Source organism: Micromys minutus, assembly GCF_963924665.1.
Source record: "Micromys minutus genome assembly, chromosome: 2".
In the NCBI taxonomy this organism is placed as follows: Eukaryota; Metazoa; Chordata; class Mammalia; order Rodentia; family Muridae; genus Micromys; species Micromys minutus.
The window spans coordinates 76,105,906-76,133,776 of NC_137971.1; the positions used below are offsets into that span (position 1 = coordinate 76,105,906).

The following is a 27,871-nucleotide window of genomic DNA, read 5'->3' on the forward strand; positions in this document are numbered from 1 at the left end:
AGCAGGCACCGTGGTTGCAGTAGAAGCTGAGGTCTCACATCTTGAACTGCAAGCCTGAAGCAAGGACTGGGAAGGGCATGCGGCTTTGACATCTCAAAGCCCACCCCCAGTACTTTCTCCTCAAGGACACACCTCTTTTTAAACCTCCCCAGACAGCTACCAACTGGGGACCAAGAATCCAAACATCTGAGACTGAGACATAGTCTCATTCAGGCCACAACTGTTTTTGACTACAGTGAGCCAAGAGTGGACAGGGAAGGGGAGCTCCTCACATACAATGCTAACACAAGTCAACCGAGAGGCAACATCTCTGTAAGGCAACGTGCTTCAGTCTGTTTTGCTTTGACAGGTTAGCACTGGACTTCATATGTAGTTGAAGGTTACCTTAAGCGTTTGCTTCTACCTCCTGAATGCTAGAATTACAGGCAAGTCCCACTTTACCTGGTTTACTCAGTGCTGGGGACTGAATTCAGGACTCGGTACACACACTACCAAGTTACTTCTTTAACAAGAGAGCTACATTCCTAGAAACAAACATTTGAAATCAAAACTTATTAAAAGTAATAGAAGCCTTTTTAATTTCTTTAGTAGACAATTTATTTTGATAAACTTGCTCAATAACAAAAATACAAGTGAAGAAAATTATGTTCACTTTATACAGTTGTATTAACAATTTGTTTTGAAACTATTAATTGAAAAAATGTTATAACCAATTAGAAAACAATTCTTAATAAAGTTTTGGATAATATACAGACCTTGACCACAAACTAAAATCTCTCAAGGCAATACAACTACAATTCTGTGTAGACAATTATACCCACACAGACCACCTTTTTCCTTCATATATTTTATTTTTATCCTTCAAAAGTTTTCTAAAAGATAGCTTACTGTTTGACTTGTGAATGTAAATTTAATTTTAAAAAGAAGATCAAAGTGGGCTGATAAAACAGTTACTCTAACCTGAGTAACCGGCGACTAGTCGTCTTTTAATAAAGACAAAATAAATGCAGCATGTTCTCCTCATGAAGCCCATGATGCAAAATAACAGCTAAGAACAGATCCAAAGTTAGTTTCCAACACTCTTTCAGGACCTTCCCTCTAAACCAATAGATTGCCTGTCACCAGGACTATTTATTTCACCAAACAGATTAAACAGTGAACTCACACAACACCACACGGAGAAATCAAAGCTGTAGGCAAAACCCAAGAATGTGTTTTGGTCATCTAGAACATTATAAAAGAAAAAAAAGGCATCCTTCAAAAACAAAACAGATGGAACAGAAAATAGGTTTGTGAGAGATGGAAGAGTCAGAAACATCACACCCACACACTAACAACACAGAACATGGATTACCTTTGGAAAGGATTGTACTGATGGTTGCTTTTAATGAACTGAAGATTTTTATCTTTACAGATGTTAGGCTTGTTCAATAGGAGCTTCCAAAAAACTCAAACTAGTTCAGTCTTGTGCAAATAAAACCTAAAAATAGTTTTCAGCAGATTTTACAGTGATATTCTTAGGCATGAGAAGAATGTACACTCTAAGAACAATGTAACAGACACAATTTGACAAATGATTGCACCATAAAAGTGTTTTATATACATTTTACAAGATATGATTCCTGCTATAAATTAATACTGTGCTATGTAGTACTCATAGTGACCTTTTAAAAGCAGCTGCTGGCAGCTGTTTGTCCTTCCACTTGCAGGACTTAGATTATACGGATGAGTCCACTTCAACAACGTTTGGTCTGGGAGAGTTTACAAAGACTGGACTTCACATACTACTCGATGGGATGGTTTGATCCTGGGTTAGAGCGCTGAGTGGCTAGAGGAACGTCCCCCAGCTCTCTTCATGCACTGGTCTTCCAAGACAATGATGAAATTAAAGACAATTTAATGGTTTGGGTAATAGATACAAATAAAACCTAAAATGCTGTAATCTTACACAATACCACTGTAAATGAGAGAAGTAAACAGGGGAAACTCATAGCAGCTGAGAAACTTTCTCTCCCCATGCTCATGATCCAGTTAAAAATATTTTGAGAAACTATTTACAATAAAATCCATCTTTTTAAAGAGAAAAGCTCTTGGTCATGTTAGTTAATTTGAAGTGTACTTTGCTAATACTCTGTATCAGTGGTATAATGCCAACTACCAAACCTTTCCCTCAGAGTGACCCATTTGACCACTTATCAAAGCCCAATCCCAAATGTCCACAGAACATGCCTAGAGGTGGTCTTAGAACTGTCTGGATGGAGCAGGTGCTGGATTGTCCTTCCTCCATTGACTGCATGGTTCTCACACAGAAGGGTCCACTCCTTCAAGGTTCCCAAATGAGCCCAAACACTGAGTTTTCATTCACAATTTAATACTGAGACAGGAGAATAGCAAACACTGGTGAGGGCTGACTCAAGCTTTCCACTTAGCTCGGCTCTGATAGACATCCTGTGAAGATCATTCCTGCTTGTATGAAGCAGTGGCTGTGGGACACTTGTACTCTGCCCGCTAATGGGGACACTTGGATTGCCATTCACTATAGAGAGGACAAACTCAGCTCCATTGCCATGAAACATCCTTGTGACCAGATTCAAACAAGTGTTCAGAAGGAAGAATCTCCTCGTGACACAGGCATGGGAATGTGGAGAGAAAAGGACTGTGATTTAAAAAAAGTACTTGTGAGCTCAGAATCAGCTGCATTGCTGTTTCTAGAAAAACCCTTAAGGCTGTGGGTTTAATGCAGCCTTCAGAGCAGATGCAAGAATGTTAGCTTTTCAGCAAACACAGGCGTGAAGCATGTAGAGGAAATATTGTATTGCTCAAGTGTTTGGTAAAGATCTACTACTAATACAGACAAAATGCAATTTTTATGGGAGAGCAGAATTAGTGTTATAAATAGCCAAAACAGCCAGATATTTGCTAGTGATTTTAATGTTCATGTGAAGTTGTGTGCCTGAACATATACAATGCATTGTTAATGTAGCAGACTGAACCAGTGGGAAAAATGAATGTGTGTACAATGATAGTGTTATTCAACAGTGTCCGATTTCCCACACTAGAAGGTTTGACATGACCTTACCTTTACTATCATATACAAATAAATTAAACCTAGAAAGATTCTTTAGCTTAACTTAAAATTGCACCTAAAAAGGTATGGAGTTATTTGTACCTATTACAGAAACCTGTAAATCAAGGGCTGCTACAAAGAATGAGGTAAACTGAAGACTCTCTCCACTATGCAGCCTTCAGATAAATGGCTTTTTTCTATTGAGTTCTAGGTTGCACACCACAGTGTTTTGCTAGCAAGCATTCAGAGTTCTCGTCCAGGAACTGTTTGCATGTGTGCATATACAAATGTACACACACATACACACACACACATATACACACTGTATACTGCATCAGCAAAATATATATATTATATATATATTTATATAAATATAAGGAAGATTTCCCCCACCCACCCCAAACTTGTTTCTTAGTGTTTTCTTTTTTCTTTTGTACACAGAGATTAGGGAGTTTTAGAATTTTTACATACATTTTAGCAAACAAGTTTTGATCTATTGGCTTCTTGGTGCAGTAATGCAACGGCAATCCATTGTGGTGCCAAAGGCTCATAACATGACAAGGAAATTGAGAACACTAATATCTTAGGAGGTGAGGCCAGCCCCACACGAACCTCCTGCACCCTTCTGGTCCATCATGATTCATAAATACTAGACTTTCCCCCTCTCAAATGAGTCATCAGACATTAAAAACAGATCAACAGAGTCACAAGGGGCCACATGCTTTCAGTATAAAGCGCTCTCCTTCACTAGGTTGCTATCACAGTGCAGACTGCCTGCCTGAATATGCTCAGGAGATTTAGTCAATATCGTATTTGGTTATGGAAAAGGCTCTCATTCTTTTTTTTTTTTTTTTTTTTTTAAATCCAAAGTGCATAGTGAGAACAAATCAAAGCAATTTTTCCTTTTCGGCATCAGGTTCATCTAAGCATGTTCCTATGAGAGGACTGCCCAGATGCCTTCTCTTTGTCCTCCCAACCTCTAAAAATAAAAAATAAAATAAAATAAAATAAAGCCGTTTAGACATTCGTCAGCCTGGTAAACAGACTTTGCCAGCAAACAGAAGTCCTACTATTGTGAAGAAAATCGATAAGACAAAAAGTACATATGATGAGCCAACTACTGTGTTGTTGGGTAACTTATAAGGTTGACCTCCGACTTCATTGATGTAAAATCCTATTGGAAATATTAGGGCAGCCATACAGAAAAGGATCACTGTAAAACAAACCAAAACACAACATTAGTAACATGCTTTGGTGATTAAAAAAAAAAACAAAACAAAACAATGAAAACCTGGTACAAGACAATTTCTATAAGGCCTGAGTTTCGCTATCAAGGTCAGGCCTCTGGAAGCACACGACCCTCACCAGAAGACCGGCGCTCTACACTTCACACAGCATCCCTGAAGCCCAGCAAGCCAAACACAGGAAAGCTGCGTCACACTTCTACAAGCTTTTAGAGGATCGTGAGTTATAAACATTGAGGTGTGTGTGTCTGTTTGTCTGAAGCACTGAGTAATTAAGGGCAGAGCTAGAGATGACGTTCTAGCCCTTGTGTGCCTGTCTTAAACATTAAGTAATTAAAGGCAGAATTAGGGGTAAAGTTCCAGCTATCTGTCATAGTCATTTATAATTAAGGGCAGAGTTAGGGATGAAGTTCTGGCCCTAGTATTTATTAGCTGGCCGGTGTTGTTAAAATAGAAATATTGGGATGCACTAAATGAGAAGTAAACTATGTCAAGGCCCTAGCAAAGTGTCGGCTGACAGAAGCGCTAAGTAGACACTGTCACTGTCCTCCTCACAGCACTAGAGGGAATCTAGGGAAAAGGTGCACACAACAAGTACCACATCTCTTTAGTTTTCAACCTGCTGGAGAAAGATGGCCAGACCTCTAGGATGGCTAGCAAACTGTCAGAGTGGTTCTCTCTCATGGGCAGTGCTCCAGAACAGTAACATCTCTATCAAGCTTCTGCACACACAGGCAACAAAGTGAGGGAGGGGGAACAACCTTTCGGTCTTATAAACACAATGAAATATATTTTTTTAGTAAAATGTGTCTAGAAATATTACCAGAAAGAGCAGTAGTAATATGGGCAGAAGTAATGTCTGTCTAGCCTTTTATCAATCCTGTGTTCCTCATGCTACCAAACAAATGCTTTTCCCAGTAAACATGAATTATCCACCGCAAACCTAGCTTCTCTGAAAAAGTGTTTCTAATTCTGGAAGACAGTAGTCAAGAGCTCTCGGTCCCTTGCATTTTTTTTTAGGATGGAAGGCTCTCTGTGAACACAGATGAACTAGCTGCTGGGTATGAAGATCTGAAACTTTTCCAAGATAAACCTATCTCCAGGATTATCAAGGGAGCCCTGGACAAATGTATCAGTTGACAATAGCTTTAAAATTTTCTGGGTAGGTCAATCAATCAGAAGAACTTAATGGAATTTTTTCCTGGATGAACTTCCAACAATACATTAAAAGTACTATTTGCTTGAGTAATAGAGCACCTGAGAAGTGTACCAGTGTCCCTTTGTGCTTTGCGGCACTTCAGTAGATTATTCTATATTGTATAGACAGAACCCTATTTCACCTTAGACAAATGACTACACAAAACAATACACAAGCAAACTTAGATTCTTTGAACTCCTACAAGTGAAAAGTGTTGGCATTAGATTTCATTTAGGTTTGGCCTTTTTGTTGACTAGCCATTAATAAAGGCTTTTAAGTGTGCTGTGAACATCTACTCAGTGTACCTGAGTGAAATAAAACCAGTCTAATAGGCACCATGGGGCTGAGTGGAGTGCATGTGAGCCAATCCCAGCTCTTGGGAGGCATAGGTAAGGAAACCTCAGCACACTAGCTTGAGTTTGCACACATAGGGAGACCCTTCGTCAATGCACATACACCATGTGTAAACACACACTTGCTCATCAGGGGCAAGATTATTCTTAAAACAACCTTTTCCTCTTATGTTGGATAGCTTAGGAAGCAGTAAAACAATTCAGAAGCACTTTAAAAGGATGTACATATAATATTAGTTTATGTTGTTAATGGGCAAATTTTTTTCTACTGAAAAAAATCTGTCCTTTATAATGGACAATAAATAGTATTCATTTAACAACTACAGTTACAGTTAGTATGTTGAAGAGTATTTTTCAAACTGATTAGGAAAAGTTCAATTAAATTTTGAGAAGGGGGGGCCTGGAGAGATGGCTCAGTGGTTAAGAGCACTGACTGCTCTTCTAGAGGTCCTGAGTTCAAATCCCATCAACCATCTGTAATGAGATCTGATACCCTCTTCTGGTGTGTCTGAAGACAGCTACAGTGTACTTATATATAATAAATACAGAAATCTTTAATACATTTTTTGAGAAAGCAATGACTTCTATTTGATTTTAATTTTAAGGCCTAGGGAACATGGTTCCCCATACTTTCTGTGGTCCAGATTTATGTACATGAAGGAGTTTTTAAGTTATTCAAAACTGTGAAGTTACTTCAAATCTTAAACCAGCCATCACAGGTAAAGATCAAGCTCTGGCCCCAAGTAAGCTTGTAACAACAGCTTTGTCACCTCCATGGAACTAGTTTCTGGTAGTGACAAGAACAGCAGTAGATAAGGAGGTAAATCAAGAGTGGAAAGGCGCTGGAGAGAGGGCTCCGTAGGGCACACCTGTGCAGGCTAGCCGTGTGAGTTCAGGTCCCCAGCACCCACACAGAAAGCTAGGCATGTGTCTGTAACCTGAGTGGTGCAGGAGCTTGGTGGAGACAGATGGACGTCCAGAACTTTCTGGCCATCCATCCAATCTAGCCAAATGGGGAGCACAGTTCAGTGAGAGATCTTATCTCAAAAACCAAGTGCAGAATGATAGGGAGGACTCCTGACATCAACTTCTGACCTCCACAGGAACATGCACTCACACATGGGTGCACACACAGACAGACACACACACCAGAGCAATGAAAGAATAGGGTCAGACTTAAAAGAAAAAGACTCATTTTGTCTCACATGTTCCCATTGGTACGGCCCTTCATGTGGGGGCTCTTCTGACAGAGAGTCTACCATTAGAAAGTTACTGTTACATTATTACAAAACTACTACCCTTATGAATCATATACAGCAGGGCTCAGGTACATCTCCAAGGGTAGAACCACTAGGGGGAGCTAAATTCCCTCCCGAACTGCTCCCCTGCCAGCAAGCAAGTAAATGTCAACTTAAATAAATTTACTTCAAGCCATTTTAAGTTATAAAGGTGCAGAATAGAGACATTTTTTATAAAAGTATGTATTTTTTAGAGTAGATGTGTTTTATTATATATAACACTACTCTTTAGAAACTTCCAAAAATAGATCGTGCCTCTGGCAGAGAGGTTCTAAGGGCTGTGGACAGTAATGAATGAGACTTCATTTGATTACCCATCTGTAACTCTGAATCACCTCATATGCACATGCAATTTCAAAAATAAAGGACAAATACATTGCATTGGAGTCAACTATATAAACTTAAAGACTTTTTAGTTGAAAGGGAATGAAAACCAAAGATAGACTCTAATTCTTCTCCTTTCCTGGTCCCTGTGGGTACCATCTGCTTCCTTGCCTCGTGTAAGTTTGTTTCTTCAGTTTAGGTTTTGGTACTCTTCCCTATTGTTACTCACTAATGACAATCTTCCTGGAAAAGCCACTGTCTGTGAGTAGAAGATAAAAAATTAGATTCTCTTTACTTAAATTTCTCAACACGCTTTCAGTTAGTGGCCTCGCTTCTTTAACTGCTTCTGACCCTTGCTCTCTGGATAGAGTTGTCGCAGGTCTCTGACAAGAAAAAAAATCATCAGTTTGTTTCATATTGCTTAACAAGGGTGAGGGGGAGTTGCTTGACTCAAAGGCAGCTTGATTAAATTTTAATATTAAGGGAGATGTGTAGACAAAACTAAAAGTCAGAAATGAAGCTTCTTAGAAAGCTGGAGAGACAGGGACTCCAGCCTCTAAAGACTGACTGTGTGGTGTTATTAGAGCGTCCCCTGGTGGTTAGAGACAGAGCCTACGGCCTATACCAGGTGGTGCTCTAACTCGGCTGCATGGCGAGCGGAGATAAACCGAGCTTTAAAATGTTATTAGGGGTTCTCAGGTTATTCTCTAGTTATAATAGTTACAAACAAACACATCAAGCTGAGGTGAGGTTGATGTTCAGAAGCATATTAACCTGACATGAGTGTAAGCCACTGCACTAGAAACCTCAGTGTTCTGCACATACAGCTTCATCCCATGTCTGTAGACCAATGGCCATTGCTACTGTGCACCAGACAGTTCTCTCTGTGGGTGGATGGTTAGCAACACTCTTTGCCTCTGCCCACTAAATGCCAGCAACATCTCCCTAGTTGTTATTATAAAAAAAATGTTTGCAAATATTGCCAAATGTTCCCTGCGGTGAAAAAAAAAAACAAAGACAAGGAAAGCAGAATTACAGAAATGTGTGTGTGTTTTCCTTAAACTTGGGATAAGCTTCCAAAGTGTTCAGAAATTAAATCAATTTTGCAAATTACAAGTTAATATTATATGTAATATATAAATTCATGATACTACAAGGAACAGCTTAGTAGAGTAAGAAACTGGCAATTACTAAAAAAACTAAATGTGTTAGTTTTTCAATGGTCATTCAACCCAGAAGAAACAAAAATCAACAATATTAAAACGCAAATGATCACCTTCATCTAAGTTATATGTTTTCCTAGATTTATCTTTATTTTGATAGCAGATACCAGTACCTTCAAGGAGTGGAAACCACTCAGACTAGTGGTAGCTCCAAATCAACAAACCTGAAACCCTTATGTTACAGAAAGTAAAAAAAGCATCATTAAAAGAGCATTCACACAAAGCAGCAACAGCTGTGGGCATCCTGGTCTTGCAGTGAGAACGCCGAGGAGCTGATGGGATTGTGCGGTATCTCATGGCCGTGAGTGGTGCTCCGGGCAGATTTACCGCGTCCTTAGGACTATGTTGATAATCTTCAGGAAACCGGCACTGTGCTGCCTTCTAGAACAATGTAGTAAGCATGGTTACTTACTTCCAGTGAATGCTATCCATCGAGCATATTTTGTAGCTTCTCTTCGCCAGTGGGAAGCCACCAGCAAACCACATGTGACAGTCAAGGAAATTATTCCCATGATGATAAAAAACAGGGTGGTGACCCACTCTGGGGGAAGCCGAGGGGGGATGCAGGTCCGGTCTCGTCCATGGATTGTCTGACACTGCCGCACTAGGCCCACAGTGAGTGCTCCTGGGAAGATGCAAAGTAGGGAACACTTAGTAATCTTGGCACGCCCAGGGAATATGCCCAGAAAACCCTTCACGGATTCAGATCTTGGTGTCTGTGTGGGCAATCCAAGCATTTAATCAAGTTCTCTTCAGCAGTCTGCTGCTGTTTATAATGTGACAGTGCTTGGGTTAATGTAGAAAATGAACATAAGCAACAAGAACAAGCCTCAGGAACCATAAGGGACAGTTAAATTCAGTCATTTATCGAACAAATGCATGTCTTTCTGTCATGATAATCTCTCTACAAGGACTAAAGACTGCAGCCCAGGTTAACCACGCAAGCTCAGGAGTACTGTGTCAAGCACTGGTCTGGTTCCAGGGAACACAGCAGGGCTGCAGGCGGCCCGGCCTCCCTGAGCCTGCGCACTAGGGCAAGAACTGCACTTTGTGCTGCTGGGTTCAAGCTCACTGTGTAGGTCTTTACTTTGGAGAGAAGGTATAGTTAGGAAATCAAACATAAACTTTGAAATATACCTAGTGATAACATATAAAACTACATAATATATTAAACATTAAATTGTAAGTTATCAAAACTGAAAGGTTTGATTATTTTTATTACAAGAGTTAACACGATCACAGATTAGCAGGAAAACAAGTTATAAAGCAATCTATAAAATGCCCCTGACATTATTAATTTTCAAAACCTTTAATAGTAGTGCTATTAATCTGTATGATGGTGTAAAGGAGTAATGCGTGTGTGTGTGTGTGTGTGTGTGTGTGTGTGTGTGAGAGAGAGAGAGAGAGAGAGAGAGAGAGAGAGAGAAGAGAGAGAGAGAGAGAGAGAGAGAGAGAGAGAGAGAGAGAGAGAAACATGTAGGCTAGAGGACAGCTTTGTGGACCGAGCTCTTTTCTTCCATATTGATCTGGGTTCAGGGATCACAGTCATGTGGCCCAGCCTGTGTGAAGGAGGTTTTACCATGATCTCTCCCACTGAAATACGTGACGACTTCTATGAAGCACAAGGTATCATCTTTATTAAATTTGGAGTGAAGTATTTTATAGAAACCCAGATTAGGAAGGCAAAAGACTATGTTCTCTTTTCCACACAAAGAATTAAAATTTACCCCGAAATAAAAGCCACCCCCTCTGCAAACAGTGAACGCAAACAGGGAGCAGCTACCAAAATACAAGAGTAAACCTGAAGAGCCAAGGATCCAGCTGACTCCTGCCTCTTTCTGGGGAAGGGTGTCTTTCTTGGCTGGTTTCTTATTTTCGGTATGAACAGCCTCTGACTCGGTTCATAGCCATGCCCCTCGGTCAGCAGAGCGGGGCTGGCTCTGTACAGATGTGGTTAGGTGCACTTGGCAAGGAGGTGCTTTGTACATGGCATCTCTCTACCAATCCAGTTTTGGGAATAGAACTGAATGACAAGAAGAAAGAGAAGCGTGGCTGAGGAGATGGTTCAGTTGTTAAAGAGCATGTACTATTCTTGCAGAACACCCACTGTAGGGTGGTTCACAGCTGCCTGTGACTCTGGTTTCAGGATCTGAAGCCCTCTTCTGCCCTCTGCAGAACTGTACTCACTCCTTTGAAGACATACACACATACACACATGCACATAAACATAAATTTTAAAAAGTTTTAAAAGTGAGGTAGGTCTTGGGCGGGGCTCAGTGAGTAACATGATTGCTGGGCAACCCTGGGGAGCTGTGTTTGGTTCCCTAGCGCCCAGCCTAAAAAACTGGGAAAAATTATAGCAGCCTGAAATCCCAGTGTTGGGAGGTGGGAGACCAGAGGACTTTGGCATCTTGCTGGTCACAGCCTAGGTAAATCTGTGAACTCCTCAGTGAGAGAGCCTGTCTGAAAACATACTGGCAAACAGACATGCTCCTTCTCCATACCATACAATTAAAAACAGAGCAAAACCAAAAACATTACAAAAGGTTAAGAGAAAAGTGGTGCAAAGGCTCCTCTAAAGGTGAGTTATGGCCACCCCTCTCTCCAACAATGCAATAATACTCTATCTGACCAGAACTCCGAGAGGATAAACTATGTTTTTTTCTTTTGAATCAAGTCATTAGGTCCACAGGATGAATCCTTAAAGGTACAAGCAACATAGGCACAATGTGGAGACTGTCACAGGCAGCAGACAGGACAAAGGGAGCAAACCTTTACAGTGCTGCCACCCACTCAGTCCCCAGCTGCTGCTTGGAATCTAGAGACTAAGAGTAGGCACCAGGGGATAGCATGGCTTCTTAAGCAGTAAAAGTTCCCTCTGAATGATGACTTGAGGTGGGGCAGACCTTACTATGATAAAGCATTCTAGTTGTAATTCTGGAACTAGAGAAGGCATTCACAGCAGCCATGAACTCCTAACAGGAAACCACTCCTGATCATTCAGCAAAAGACTTTTAACAAACTACCTTTGTGTAGTCTTGGAGCTTAGAAAAGCTGCAAATGTCATGAGAAAGACACTTGCACAAAACGATACACTGTAGATCTCTATTATGGTGGCAACACACAAAAGAAGCTTGACTGGCAACTCTCCACACCTACTGACTTGAGATTTGCACTGAGGATTATCTTGTGCTCCCAAATAGTAAAATCCTACCCCGGTGCATTAGATTGAGAGCTCTGTCCTTCAGAATGTTTCTGAGTACTCCATGCTCTCCTATCCAACTCTCTGATTAAGGACAGGATGAAGACGAGGATGCCCACTGTGCCCGCTGATTGTCAGGCTTTCTGAGTAACTCTTCTCTTTGTTGCTTCTCTTGTCTAGCAAAACCACATGGAGCAAATATAAACAGAACAAACAATAAAATGAAAATGTTAGCTATAAGCAAGTTGGAGAAAACCTGATGGATGTTCAGCTATAGGGGGTTCTGTTCCTGGATTGATAAAATTCTTTATCGCAACAAAGCAAGAATGAATCCTCAGCACCTCTGAGGGGAGGCAGACGGGCAAAGCAAGCAAACCTTTCCAGTAATGCCTATCGCTCTGCCCTGCAGCTGCTCTGCAAGAAAGGCTGGCTAATTTTAATTGGCAATTAAAGGGTACTGCATAAAAAAATCCAAATATTTTTCTGTGTGCTGAGTTTAGGGTGAGTAGTATGTGCTCAATGCCTGAGGCTCCAGCTTCAATCTCTAACATCCCACCGACTAAGTGGCTCTCAAATGCATTGTTGAACCAGTGAGATTCCCAAAACAAGACTCTCATGCTTGCAGTAAAAACAGATTTTCCCCAAATAGAGAAGGGTTAGTGGCCACTGTGGTTAGTCAATGTTATCCTTTGCCCTCTGGAGTAAGACTGTAATCTGGTGACATTAATGATGTAGCTACACATATTCTATAGGCTGAGGGAGCCTGCAGTCAAATGCTTTGGAATTCAGATTTTATTAATGCCACACTTTGTACAGGCCTTTAAATTGCATCTTTATGTCAATGAATTATCTCTGGCCCATCTTTACCTCCATTAGACTCCTTCACACATTCTGTCTGTGCCACAGAGCCACACTGCCGACGTTAAAAGGTAGCTGAGGGCAGCAGTGGTGCTGGAAACTGAACTCAGGGATCCTCTAACTTCAGAAGCAGGGATTACAAAATAACAGAACATACCTGGGCATGGTAGCATTCGCCTTTAATTTCAGCACTTGGGAGGCAGGTGGATCTCTTGAAGCCAGCCTAGTCTACAAAGCAAGTTCTAGGAGAGCCAGGGATACGAGAAACCCTGTCTTGAAAAAACCAAAACCCCGAACTAAACCAAACCTAAAGCCCCACAAACAAATAACAGACTGTCATCTTTCCAGAGAAGAAACTATACTCTGCACTTCACTGAAAAACCCTCAAATGCCCTGTAGCAGTTGGTACGCAGTAGGAATTAAATCAGTTAAAAACAAGTTACAATTAGAATCACACCGAATTCCAGAGGTTCTATTGAAAATTGTAGTTCAGTGTGGCTTCTCCCCAAGCAAAAGTCGGTTGAGCACAAGCCTAAGCATTCACTAATTTTTGTTTTACACGACAGGTTTTTGTCTTTTGAAGGGGCCCATGACTGCATTCCCCAAGCAGCCAATCTATCTTTACCCTGCAGCTGTTGCCTAGGTAACCAATACATCCAAATAAAAGACTCATACACAATAGAAAAAAAGGAAACCAAACTAGAGGCTGCAGCCTCCCACAAGCCTCACAGGATCCCACCTGCACACCTTCCACACAGAAGACTCAAACAAATCCACTCTGCTGAGTGTGGCTTCCTACCTAGAACTGCCTTCTGAAGTTCACCACATATAGATCCAGACACTCTGAGGTGACTTACACAGCCAGTCTGAGCACGTCTGCTGCCACAGTGAAAATGTTTAGGAGGCATGCCATCACTGTGGTAAAGGCACTGCCACAAAAAGTCTGTAACTGGGGGCTGGGAAGCAGCACACACGCCCATCAATCTAGACCTGATCCCTGAAATGAATGTGGATTTCCAGCTTTTTTTTCCCCTACAATTAAGTGTGTTCTTAGCAAACTATTTATTGGTTACACGCACAGAACAAATGCTTCACCACAAATGCCTTCCTAACTGGTGAAGTGAACCTTCTCTGCCCTTTCAATAGCAGCAGTATTTAAGCAAGTGACACCACTCCAATTTAACTGAAACAATGGAGATTCTTATTTACAGGAAACGTAACAGAATGCAGGAAGGCGGAGGCGACTGAGAAGAGGGAGGCTCCAAGGCAGGTGAGGGTGCAGTCAGTGCACTCTCTTGTCACTGGTGCTTCCAGTCTCCAGCACTGTCCTACTTCCTACCCTTTCTGTCCTGACAGCTCACATGCTGGATGAATGAGTGAGGCACGGACAGGGGTTTAATACCTGCTAACAAACATGTTCTGAAAGTCTGATGTGTGGTTCATTAAATTGTCTCTGGCCATTTGCTTTTTATAAGCTTCTGTGTCCTATGTAAATTGAGAAGTAGCAGATGAAAATGACCACTAGCTATGGTTCTGGAAGATATATCTTGATGGTCCCAGGAACCACAAGGTCAAGGGTATCAAAGTATAAAAAGCTGGAAGCCTGCCTTTAAGAGAGCACTGTTTGTACAAGGTTGCCTAAGGAAATATTCCTCAAGTTCAGCTGCTTAGGCACCTGGAAACCACTGCAGCTATAAACCAAGGGACCCAAACTACTCCTTAGCCCATGGGATGCTGGTTTCGCAGGCATGAAAAACTTGGAAGGTTTAAAGGATCACTAATCCTGAAAGGACAGTCAATGTGCAGCACCTGAGACCCTGGGAAACTTATGGGAGGGCGCCTGAAACAGTGACAATGAAGCGGAAGATGACACAGAAACCACAGGAAGTTGGAGAAGACAGGAACATGGAATGTCTGCCAGAGAAAGCAACAGGAAATGAGAACTAGCCCAATAGAGCGGCCATGTGGCTATGACCAAAGTAGCCATAGGACTGGGGCTGCCAAGTCCCTGGTATTCACCATGCTCAAAACTGTGGTTTAATATGTGCCCTAATGAGTTTCAGTCTTTGTCTCTAGTCCTTTCTACACCCCAGTGGCACTGTCTGTAAAGGGAACGAATGCTTACTCTGCCACTTTTTCTTGGAAATTTTTTTTTTTTTTTTTTTGTGATTGTACAGGGGCTCACAGCTAAATGTTTTCTTGCGTAAAAGAAACTTCAAAATTGAACATAAAACCTTTTTTCTGTTTATGTGTGGATGCATATGTGTGTAAGGCCAGGGACAACTCTGTGGAGTTGTGACTGCCTGCCACTTTGTGATCTGCAGACTAAACTCAGATTATCAGACCTATGGGTAGGTATGCATGACTTTGAGCACTGGACCTGAACTTAAACTTTTAAGCAACACTGAAGTGCTGGGAAGCTGTGGGAAAGAGTGAGTGCGTTCTCCACTGCATGCAAGGTAGTCACAGCATGCTAGGGGGAACTATGATCTTACTTGAGATCTGTACTTGGGAGATTAAATTTAAGATGTTTGCTGTCAAGATGACAAAGGGCTGACTTGGAATGATTAATCATGATTATCAACTTGATTGCACTGAGAGCTACCTAGCAGGCTTTTAAAGCACACCTCTGGGTCCATGTGTGAGGGCAGCTGTGGAGCAACTAGATCATGAGCAACTAGTCAATGGCTTACTCTGAAAGACTCTCAGGAGGGGAAGATTTTGGTTGGAGGGAGTGGGTTCTGGATATGCCTTTGAAGGGCAGAGCCGAGTCCAAGCCTCTCCGTTTCCCGTCTCTACCTTGAGTCATGAGTTGAGCAGCCTTGCTCCACCACAGGGGCTCTTGCTATTCTGTATCAGCAATGGGGGAGGCTTACTGTGAATAAAACCTCTCAAACTGTCAACCAAAATAAACCTCTCCCAATTTAAATATGAAAGGGGGGAGGGGGGAAGTACAGTCACATGCTATGGCATGAATAAACCCTAAAAGCAGAATGAAAAAAAAAAAAGAGCCATAAAAGGTCACATATAATATGGTACCACCATATGACATTTCCACAGTTGGCAACTTCAAAGAGGCAGGAAGCAGGTCTGTGGTTGCCATCAGAGATGGAGGGATTGAGGAGTTCTGAGAACTCTTCCTGCCCCCAGCATTTAAAAAAAAAAAAAAAAAAAAAAACCATTATTTTTTAATATTTTAATGTGTGAGTGCTTTGCTTGCGTGCATGTCTGTATATCACATAATCACATGTGCCTGGTGACCATGGAGACTCCGTAGGGCATGGAGCCCTAGAGCTGGAGTTACAGAAAATTGTGAGCCTCCATATGGCTGCTGGGAACTGAACTCAGGTCCTCAGGAAGAACAGCCAATGCTCCTCCTTAACCACTGAACGATCTCTCCAGGCCCTGAACTATATACATTTTGAAAAGGTGGTATTTCGACTCACTCCCCAGTCTAGTTTGGAGTACTTTTAAATTCAAAACTCCTTGTGCAATCAATTTCTTCTTCAGCTTCTGCATTATTACTATTCCTAGGCAAATCCTATCTTTATCTATTATAAAGACATCAACAGTTTTATTGTCTTATTTAAAATAGAAAAGGTGGGGCTGGGGAGATGGCTCAGTGGTCCCTCTTTCAGAGGGCCATAGTTTGGTTCTCATCACCCGCCAGGCAGCTGAAAATCACCTGTAAGTCCGGCTCCATAAAACCCGATGCCTCTGGCCCTCCCTGGTACTTGTGCTCACGAGTGCACACAAGCCCCTCTAGCTTGGCTTGAGTGGCCTGCTTTGAGAAGTCAGTTCTTAGCAGCAGTGAGAAATCATTGTGTTCCTGTACTTTCAAGAGTCCCCTTGTCTTTCAACTGGCTAGGATGTGTTTAAGTGTGGAATATCTTACATTTGTCCTATTTTGTGTTAGTTGAAATTATTCAATATGAAGAATTATTCAAGTTGGGGCTGTTTTCCCTTTTATTTTCCCAGTGCTCTGGCATCTCCTCTTCTTTCCTCTGTGTGGGCGTGGCATATGTGGTATACCACACTTGTCTCTGATGCTTGGTTCATTTTCATCATCTTTATTTCTGCCCCTTATATGGGAAAATCACAATCAATAAACTTCACTGGTACCTCCTTCTGCTGGTTTTCATCTCAGCTACTGAACTTTTCTACTCCAGTCTTTCTATTCTTAGATTGTTCTCTTTATCAGGCCATTGTTTACTTTTGAGATGTACTTAAAATGTTTGATTTAAATCCTACCTCAGTGGTTCTTAACCTGTGGGCCACGACCCTATCCTGCACATCATATATTTATGTTATATAATTCTTAATAGCAGCAAAGTTACAGTCATGAAGTAGGAAAAATAATTTTGTGGTTGGGGTCACCACAACATAATTAATGGGTCACTGTTAGCGAGTCGAAGGCTGATATTCTTCAGTTGCTACTGACTGCTTCTATTGTTTAATTGATATAAGCCTTCCTTGTTTCCTTGAATGTCATAGATTTGAGCTAAAAACTGGAAATTTGATCTCTGTGCATTAGAGCCCAGCCTGGTCTACAGAGTGAAAGGACAGCCAGGGCTACACAGAGAAACCCTACCTGTGGAGTATGGTGGGTTGGGGATGGGAGAACGAAAACAAAAAATGCTTTCAGCCAGGTAGGTGGTGATGGTGCATGCCTTTAATCCCAGCACTCAAGACACAGAGGCAGGTGGATCTCTGTGAATTCAAGGCCAGCCTGGTAAATTCCAGGGCAGTCAGGACTACACTGGTTCCAGGACATCCAGGGCTACATAGAAAGATCCTGCCTCAAAAATAACAACAAAAAGCAAAAACAAAAAGAGCAGGAAGGTGATTTTGCATGGCATAGAGTACACCATGTATATCAGGATGGGAATCAGCTTCCTCCTTTTTCTGTGATTTATTCTTGTTACTGTTTGGTTCCCAACTCTGCTGGGATAATTACATAAAGTCTCTATCTTCTGTCTTGTGTGGCCTTTGAAGTCTTCTTGACTTCATCTGACAGACATCTCAGCCTGTGGACAGAAGGCAATTTACAACTCTGCCTAAACCTTCATTTCTTGCTTGAGCAGAAGTGGAAGGTCAGCTAGAAGTGAGAAATGTGATGTTCTACACCTGCTTTCTGGGCACCTGGACAGCCTGACCATGCTGTGCCCTTCTAGATTCTGAGGGCTACTCTAGAGCTCCTCAGACTCCTGGGGACACAGTTTTCCCTGTTTGCTTTTCATGATTGCCTATGTTTCTCGTCTCTGTCTATCAGTCATCTCTGATCTTCAACCAGTGAATGAGCTTTAGTCACCTGTGTTTTATAGAACCTGGATGATGATTGTATTTAACAAATGCCATGTGGTCAAGTAAAGATAAATTGTGTGAACATGGGGATGATCAGTGAGCCACCAGACAAATCAAAACAGTAGCAGGTCCCAGGAGGGTCTGTAAGTGTGATGGGCTCTAAGCTCTCTCAGCTAATTACCAAGGTATTTTTTACAGCTACAGGGTTGGGAGGCTACTGACTTTCCAAGATGACAGGGAGAGAAGGGGGGAGGGGGAGGGCACTCAATTTAAACTGCCACAGAGCTTGCTGTTCTTACTGAGGAAGCTCATTAGTCCTTTTGGTTTGTTTCAAGACTTTAATGTCCAGAGTGCTAAAACTGACATTTTAATTGTATTCACTGATTTAGCCATTGGTCCTTTTGATTTTATAGAGGAACAGCTTTTTGGAGGTCCTTACTGTACTGTTCTGGAGTTAAACCCAGCCGGTCACCTATGCTCTGCTGTCAGTTTGGGCAAATTATTTAATCTTTTTCTAAGCAGGAAAGGAACACAACTCACCATTCAGTTTGTGTGAGAATTAAAAACAAGTAATACCCATAATGCAAATGAAACTATAAATATGGAAAGCTTATTGGGAAAGGGAATTAGATAAACTGTTGTTTGGGTTAACATATATCCCCACACACATACACACACCTGCACCACAAATATGGCAGTAGCAGACATCCTAATTTAACAGAGTAGTTTACTTTGAAACTAACATTCCAAAATAAAAAGAGCAGCCATATGATACTTGTTAAAGCTGCAAATCATTAAAAAGAATACAACTATATTCCTCTGTTGAATCATTTAAGTAAAGACTACACACGATTCAAGTTCAGATTTGCTGAAATAAAAGCTCCAAGCAGGGACTTTCTAGAAACAAGGCCAGATGCTTGGGGATGTTGTTGGGAAGCAAGCTTAAAAACATAACAAAAACATTAACCTTTAAATCTGATTTTCTTTTCTCTGCAACTTGCTGTTTCCTCTAACTTTGTTTTATATTTTAATTAATTAGCTAACTAATTAATTAATTATATGTATAGTTTGTGTGGGGTGTGTGAGTACCACGGTCTATGTGAGGACAGAATACTGGGAGTTGGGTTTTGTTTGCCATCTTGTGGGATCCTAGGGTCAAACCCAGGTCATCAGGCTATGCAAAATGCATTTACCCCTGAACCATCTTGCTAACTACCATCTTAAAATTTTTATAGTATATTTTTTGAGATTGTAATATAATTACATCATTTCTCTCTTTCCTTTCCTTCCTCCAAACCCTCCCATATATCCCTCTGTGATCTTTTTCAAATTCATAGCCTCTTTTTTCATTAACTGCTTTCATAATCTACATATGTGTGTATGTAAATTTATGTATATGCACATATATTCCTAAACACATAATTACAACTTTCTTAGTTTATGATGTAACCAATTGGTGTGCTCTTCCCTGGGGAAGACCATTTCTTCAACACTCTGGATTCCTTAGTTGCCTGTAGTTCTCTGTGTAGAGAGCTGAGGCCTCCTGGGTTACTCCCACACCTTCCACTTTGGCATGATTAATGTTGTTCTTATTCAGCTCCTGTTTAGGAAGTCATGTTGGTAAGGCCTTTCTGAGCATAGCTTCTGAGATTCCTAGGAGACAGTCTCAGAGTAAACTCTAGATTCCTCTGGCTCTTATAGTCTTTCTGCCCCTCCAACCACCACCAGCCATCTGTAAGCAATACTGTAGTTCACTGGTTGTATCTAATTGAAATTTGCTTAAATCATCCTGAATACTGTCTTCTCAATGTAACTAGTTTTTCAGTTCTTGTTCCTTGGCCTTGGGTCTAATGCTGCAAAAACATTAAGATCTAGAAATCTCTATTTAAAATGTGCTTTGGTCACCTTCCTGAGGACTAAGTGTCCTGGGCATCTCCTTTGTTTTAAGTAGGAAAGTCCCACTTTTAACCCAGCTCCACTCCTGTTGCTTGGGGACTGTGCCTTCTCTGCAGCCCAAACCCTGACACTTGGGGACCTCAAGTCCTGAGCCCAAATAGCATAGACTCCAAGTAGCATCTCCTATTCCTACTGTAACCCCAGGCCCTTCCACAGACTTCTGAAGATTTGTATCTAATTTTTGCTCATGTGCTCATAAGCTTTACATAGTCCTATCTGAGCTGGGACCACATCAAGACTAAACTTCAAATACCATATAACCTGACAAGCTGGGGTAACAGCAAACAGATACAAATACCCACTCAAAGCTGGGACAAATATCCACCCACGAAACACTGCCAAAGCCCCAACTCCAGATATCTAGGTCCTACCACAATAAAACAAATGACATGAACAACTAAGACAATATGTCTTCTCCAAAATGGTTCCCAAGAAAAGCAGCCTACATACTGCACATAACAATTATTTCAAAATAGCAATTTCAATGGTGTTCAAGGAACTCAAAGAAATATGAATACATGCAGGACTGAAGATGACAAAAACACAAACAGCTGAATAAGTTAAAAAATGATTCAAGATAAGAAAACAGAATTTAAGAAAAAGAAAATCTGAAGAAAAGCCAAACAAAAATAAAACATAAAGTGAAAAATTGAGCAAGTCAAATTAAAAACTCAATGGAAAGACTCACCAACAGTATGGATCAATTGGAAGACAGTGTGCTAGGATTTGAGGATAGGTATAGGATTAGATTACTCAGCCTAAGAACATGTTAGATCAAAAACAAAACCAACAAAGTCCTTTAATGGAATGTGCAGAAACTCTGGGACACAATTAAAAAACCAAACCATCAAATCACAAATATAGAAGAAGAAGAAACCCAAAGCCACAGAAAATATTTTTAAGAAAATCATAGAAGAAAATGTCCCAAAATCTAGGGACTCAAATGCCTATCAAGATGCAAGAGGCATACAGAACACTAAACAGAAAAGATGAGAAAACAAACTCCCACATAATACTGCATTCAAAACACTAAATGTACACAACAAAGTACTTTGAAAGCTGAGAGAAAGAACAGGCCACATATAAAGACAGAGTCATCAGAATAATATTTAACTTTTCAGTGGAGACTTTAAAAACCAGAAGGGTTTGGACTGATGTTCTTCTGTAAGTTCTGAAATACCACAAATGCCAGCCAGACTTGGCTACTACTACTACACCAAGAAAAGCTATCTATCATGAGCCAAAAAGAAAGAAAAACTTCCACCATAAAAATAGATTAAAGAAATTTACAACCACTAAGCCAGCTCTACAGAGGATAATAAATGAAATGCTTTGGCCTAAAGAGAAGGATAAGCACATTCAAGAGAGAATGGGGAATAATTTCAGAACAGTTCATCAAAAGAGGTCTCAGAAGACACTACGAACACAACAAAATGATGGGAATACATTATTCAATAACAATTCTTAACAGTAATGGTCACAATTCCCTAATAAAGAGACACAGACTGACAGACTGGATTAGAAAACAGGACCCATCTTTTTTGTTTTCCCCAAGAAACATACCTCACCATCAGTGATAGACACCACCTTCCAGTAAAACAGTGGAAAGTAAATGCAACTAAGAAACAAACAAGCTTAACTATTTTAGTATCTGACCAAATAAGACTTGAATGAAAACTAGTTAGGGGAGGAGGATCACTTCATACTCATTCAAGAAGAAAAAAAATCACCAAGAGGATATGACAATTCGAAACTTATATGCGCCAAGCACAAGTGTACCCAATTCTATGAAATAAATATAATTTGATTTAAAACCAGATAAACTTCAACAAATTGACAGTGGGTGAATCCAATACCCACTTTTATCAATAGATAGGTCATTCAGATAAAAACTAGAGATAGAAATATTACAGTCAAATGATGTCACAAACAAATGTATCTAACAGACATCTACAGACATTCAACCCAAACAGTAAAGATACAAGTTCTTCCCAACCATGGAGACTAAGCTATATATTATTAGAATGCTACTTATATCAAGTAAGCAGGCAAGAAGGAAGTTTTAGAAAAAAATAAAGACATAACATTTGAAATCTATGGGATATAATGAAGGGATTTAAGAGGAAGTTTATAGCATTGTCACCATCAAAAAAAAAAAAAATTGAACTAGAGAGACAGCTCATTAGTTAAGAATACTGGCCGCTCTTGTAGAAGTCTTGAGTTCAGTTCCCAGCACCCACACGACAGCTCACAACTGTCTGTAACTCCAGTTCCAGAACACCCAACAGCCACTTCTAACCTCTGTGGGCAGCTGACACACATGTAGGGCACATACAAACATGCAGCAAAAGAACTTAAAACACACAAAAATAAATCTTTAAATAAAGTCTTTTGTGAGAGAGCTCTGATTAAAACTTAATAATGTGCTTGAAGGCCTTGAGAGAACAAGAGGATAGAAAGTGAAAATCAGGGCTCAAAATAGTGAAATAGAAACAACAAACAAACGAACCAATAAAAGAGAGAGTTGGTTCTTTTAAAATATTAACAGGATTGACACACCTTTAACCAAATTAACTAAAAGAGAGAAAAGACCCAAATTAATGAAATTAAGAGTGACATGGAAGCCATTACAAGACACTTAGGATGTACAGACAACCATGAAGACAAACTAAAAAAAAATCTCTACCCCAAGGCCAGGTGAGGTGGTGCACATCTTTAACATTAACACTTGGAGGGTAAGAGGCAGGTGATCCCTGTGAGTTCCAGATCAGCCAGAGCTACAAAGTGAGATAGTGTCTTAACAAAACAGAACAAAACAAATCTCTGTTCTACAAACTGGAAAAAAAAAATCTAAGAAAAATAGATGAATTTCTAGATGTATACGACTAGCCAAAGCGAAATCATTATGAAGTAAATAATTTAAACAGACCCATAACAACTAATGATATATATATGAGCAGTAATTAAAAATCTTCCAACTTGGGCTGGAGAGATGGCTCAAAGGTTAAGAGTGCTGGGTGGATATTCTTATAGAGAACCCTGGTTCATTTCCCAGCACCCATATGGCAGCTCACAACTGTCTGTAACTCCATTCCCTCATACCAATACACACAAAATAAATCATATTTTTATACCAATTTAAAAAAGTGCAGAACCAGATGGCTTCAGCACAGAATTCTACAGACCTTCCAAGAAGAACTAACACCAGCATTCCTCAAATTACTCTATAAAACAGAAAAGAACACTTGAACATTCTTTTTATGAAACCAGTATTGCCCTGACAGCAAGACCAGAAAAAGACCACATGACAAGAGAAAATTGTAGGCCTCTCTCCAATGAACATAGACACAAAAATTCTCAGTAAAATAAGTGCGACAAATTCAGGAGCAATTAAAATATCATCCACTGTGATTCAGTCAGTTTCATCCCAGAGATGCAGAGATGGTTCAAGACAAGATGCAGAAAAGGCTTTGTTCAAAATTTAATATCTCTCATGATGAAAGTCTTAGAGCACAGGAATACAAGAAATATATCTCAACATAATAAAGGCAACTGCTGTACAGGACTATTCTCAAGAGCTAAACTTGCCACCACCTGCAGTTCAGTTGGGTCTGCTCCCAGAGCATCACAGCTGGGGTTGTTGACTGTGCATAGGACCTTTACCAGAGTATCCAGCTACCCCTCCCTAATTGCACATGGCCTCGGGGTCTCAAGGAAGGGCTGGATGATATAGGTAGGAAAGTATTAGGGGAGCGGACTGCATTGATGTAGCCATGAGGGAATCAACATTCATGCTAGGTGGAGACTTTCCATTTTGGCTAATTTAAAGTCACTCATGTTCCTAATTTGAACCTCTAAGCCACCGACTGCTCTTTCTGTTAAGTAAACACAATAAACTCATTGCTTGCCCAAAGTAAACTTTGGTTAATTTGCACCTTGATCACAGGGACTGTGGGAGGAACAGGCAGACACTGTTTGTCTTTCATGGGAATGAATTCCAGGATCTCACAAGTTCTCAGATAACATCATGCTTAGCAGAGAAAAACTCAAATTTCCACTAAAATCAAGAATAAGATAAGGATGTCCGGTTTCTTCACTCTTGCTCCATACAGTACGTGAAACCTTGGGGGGGAAAAAGTGGAGGTGATAAAAGGAAATATAAATAAGAAGCCAAGCCATTCTTATCTGCAGATATCATTCTATTAATACAAGACCCAAGGCTCCATCAAAAACCTACTACAGCTGATAAAACACAGTCAGCAAAGAAGCCGGATTACTCTGTACAAAATTAACATACAAAAAAATTGATGGCTTTTCTATAAATGGACAATCAACAACAGGGAAGCAATACATTCACAATAGCTTAGAAACAAACAAAGAACAAAACAAAGAAACAACAAAACTTGTGATAAATCTAGCCAAGGATATGAAAGACTTGTACAATGAAAAATCTACGAGATGGAAGAAAGAAAATGAAGAATTGATGAGAAGATAACAGAAAATAGAAAACCTTCTCCCACTCAGAGATTGGTAGCATTAATACTGTGAATATCGCCATCCTATTAAAAACAATCTACAGATTCAGTATAATCCCATCAAATTCCAAAACAATTCTTTATAGAGACTGAAGCAGTAATCTTAAATTTCTTATGGAAACACAAGAATGGCCGAAACAATCTTGAGGAGTAAACACACCGAGGTTTCAGGACATACAGCACAGTAAGAAGAATGAACTGTATTACTACACTCCTGGGTATAGGAACAGATACACTCATCAGTGGAAAAGAATTGAGGACCCACAGAAAAAGCAATTTCAACAAATGGTTCTAGTTAAATTGTGTATCTTCTCAAAGAAGAATGAAACTAACTTCCAAGTGGACCAAGGACCTCAATATAAGACCTATTATACTAGATCTATCTGTTAGGGAATACACTTCAATTTGTAGTCACTGAAAAAAGACTTTCCAGACAGAATCACTGTAGTACAGAAATTAATAAATGGGGCCTCATGAAACAAATAAACAAAAACCCCTTGTACACAGCAAAGAATGTCATCACAAAGTGGCAGCCAACAGAATGGAAAAAAAATCTTAACCATTCATATATCTGACATAGCATTAGTGTCACACACACACACACACACACACACACACACACACACACACACACACACACACACACCTAAAATCTAAATGCCAAGAAAACAAATAGTCTTATTAAATATTGGGATGTAGAACTAAACAGAGTTCTCAAGAGAAGAAATAGAAATGGCTAAGAACATCAGAGAAGAGGAGGCGGAAGAAGAAGAAGAGAAGGAAGAAGAAGAGGAGGAAGAAGAGAAGGAAGAAGAGGAAGAAGAGGAGGAAGAGGAAGAGAAGAAGAGGAAGAAGAGGAGGAGGAGGAAGAGGAGAAGTTCAATATCTTTAAAGGCAGGGAAATGCAAATTACAACTATTTTAGAACCAGTCAGAATGGCTAAGATCAAAAAACAAAGTGACAGCAAATGTTTGTGTGGATGTGGAAAAAGGAACACTTATTAGTCACCAAAGGGTTTGCAGACTGGTGTATCCACTATGGAAATCAGTGTGGAGATTTTTCAAAAAAGCTAGAAATAGACCTACCATGTGGTCTAGTTATATTACTCTTGTGCATATACTCAAAGAGCTCTATATCCTACTACAGAGATGCTGACTTATCCTTGTTCATTGCTGCTGTATATTCACAATAGCCATAAAATGCAAGTAACTTAGATGTCAATCAACTGATGAATGAATAAAGAAAATATGATACATTTATACAATAAACTATTATTCAGCTGTTAAGAAAAGTGAGATTACCAATAAATGGTTGGAACTGGAGCTAATAGTTCTAAATGTTATGAGAGAGGAGAAGAAGGATTTGGAGGGAAGAAATGGGGGGTGACTTTATCAAAACATATACACATATATGAAATTCTCATAGTTTTGGTTTTCTCATCAGAAAAGTCCTATGACTATAGGAAAGGGAAGCAATGAACTTCCTATCAATGAGGTTAAAGCTCAAAAACTAATGGCATCAAAATAAACTGGAACCATTCAATAAAGGTGAATAAAATCTGCATTCCTGGTAAGAACAATGTGATATGAGAGTCTGTCTTCACTCAGACACTGCCAGGCCTTGAAGCTCCTGATATGTAACATCCAGAGAACTCAGTAAAGCAAGGCTTAGCACAATGTCTCCAGAGATCATGTGTGTAGAAATGTGCAAGGGTGCTGGTCATTTTCTCAAGGATGGCTTATTCTGGTTGAACAGGACTGAGAGGTGATGTGAGTGGTGAGTTAAGGAATTATAATTTTTATGCTCTCTAATCTGAATGCAGAGATGTCCATACAATTCTATCCTTGGACAAAAATATTGTCTAATATTGTAAACTTCTAAAATGTTTATAGAGTATTACAAAGTAAAATGTACTAAATTGTATTTATATTATATAATTATAATGTGAAATGTTCTAATTATGCAGATATTTGAACAGATGTTGTGGATCTACACAGGAAAAACAAAAAAAAAGTAGAGACATTTTGAACATACCACAGAAGTAAGACTAGTTGAAACTACTCAGATAGAAAGGTAGACTTTAAATTACAGTGTTTACATCACATTTTTAGACAGTTCTGTGAAGGAATTTGTAAAATCACATCAGATAATCACATTGGATACTTGCTATTGATGAATTTGGCAGAAATAGTCCATTTGATTCACCTAATGAGTAACTTCCATCTAAGACTGAGCCAGTTTATGACGGTGATGCCCACGACGAGACAAAACCCTAATTATCTGGTAGGTCAGAAAATGACTACCGAATCACTTGTAAAGCATTCTGACAAAAAGGCTCAACATTAACGATGCAATGGCCTCCAATCTCAAACAGGGTTCAGCTCTTTGTTGTCAGCATGGTGGTATACCTGTAATGCTAACTATGTCCCCAATCTCCTCTTCTACCAGAAGTGATCTAATGAGGACGAGAAGTCTGATGTGACGCTGGGTATATGAAATCCTCCTCCACTTCTCCTGTCCTAGAAAAGAAGGAAGGGAAGGAGAAAGTGCAGATTCTAGGCAAAAGCAGTCACATGATTACAGAAGGTAGAGCCAAGCAGAGCTGCACAAGCCACCTGTCCTAGTGTCTTTGAAGCAGGGCTCCATCACTGAAGTTCAGAGACTGAAGGACCTAAGGGACCCAAAGTACTTGGTATTTCTTGGGCTAAATAATCCAGTTTTCTTTTCAAAATTATAGTTATTATTTTAAAATTCTGTATATATGTGTGTTTGTGTCTGCATATGTGTGTGAGTATAGGTGCTTGCAAAGGCCAAAAGGGTGTTGAAGCTGCCCAGTGTGGGTGCTGGCAACTGACCTCGGGTCTTAAAAGCACTAGCACTCTTAACTGCTGCGGTACTCTCTAATGCCCACCACACACCGCTGAAAATCAGGTTTTCAATTAACTATTCCAAAAAGATCCCTATCACTTGTCACTAACTTCCAAGAACATGACTAAGTGAGTAAAAAAAGTGAATGGGATCCCAAAAAATACCCCCAGGAACATTCAGATTTCTATCAGAGCAGACTTCCTCACAATTCTGTTAATGCAGTGGTAGTGAGAAACAACACTCTAAGAGGAAGACTGGGTTTGGGTTCCTCTCACAAGACTGTCTTCTCTGTGCTGCATTCTCTGAAGAGTAGTCTCCTACTGTATCCACTTACTCACAAATGTCTAAATGCCACACTCCAGCTTCTTTTCCTTAAAGAAACACCGGACACCATTGCCTTAAGAACAGACTCACTGTCAATAGGACAAAACAGCAACCAAC

At 40.1% G+C, this 27,871-nt stretch overlaps 1 protein-coding gene across 1 annotated transcript in view; it reads right to left on the minus strand.

The window, feature by feature from the left end:
• Positions 1-627: 627 nt before the first annotated feature.
• The window catches only part of MOSMO (modulator of smoothened), a 57,548-nt gene continuing 30,304 nt past the window's right edge, over positions 628-27,871 (minus strand). Inside the window, exons 2-3 of the mRNA XM_080913618.1 lie at positions 9,120-9,332; positions 628-4,280 (exon numbers count right to left, since the gene is read on the minus strand). Coding sequence (XP_080769744.1) covers positions 4,096-4,280; positions 9,120-9,332 — 398 coding nt within the window. The 3' untranslated portion in view covers positions 628-4,095. The remainder of the gene's footprint in view (positions 4,281-9,119; positions 9,333-27,871) is intronic.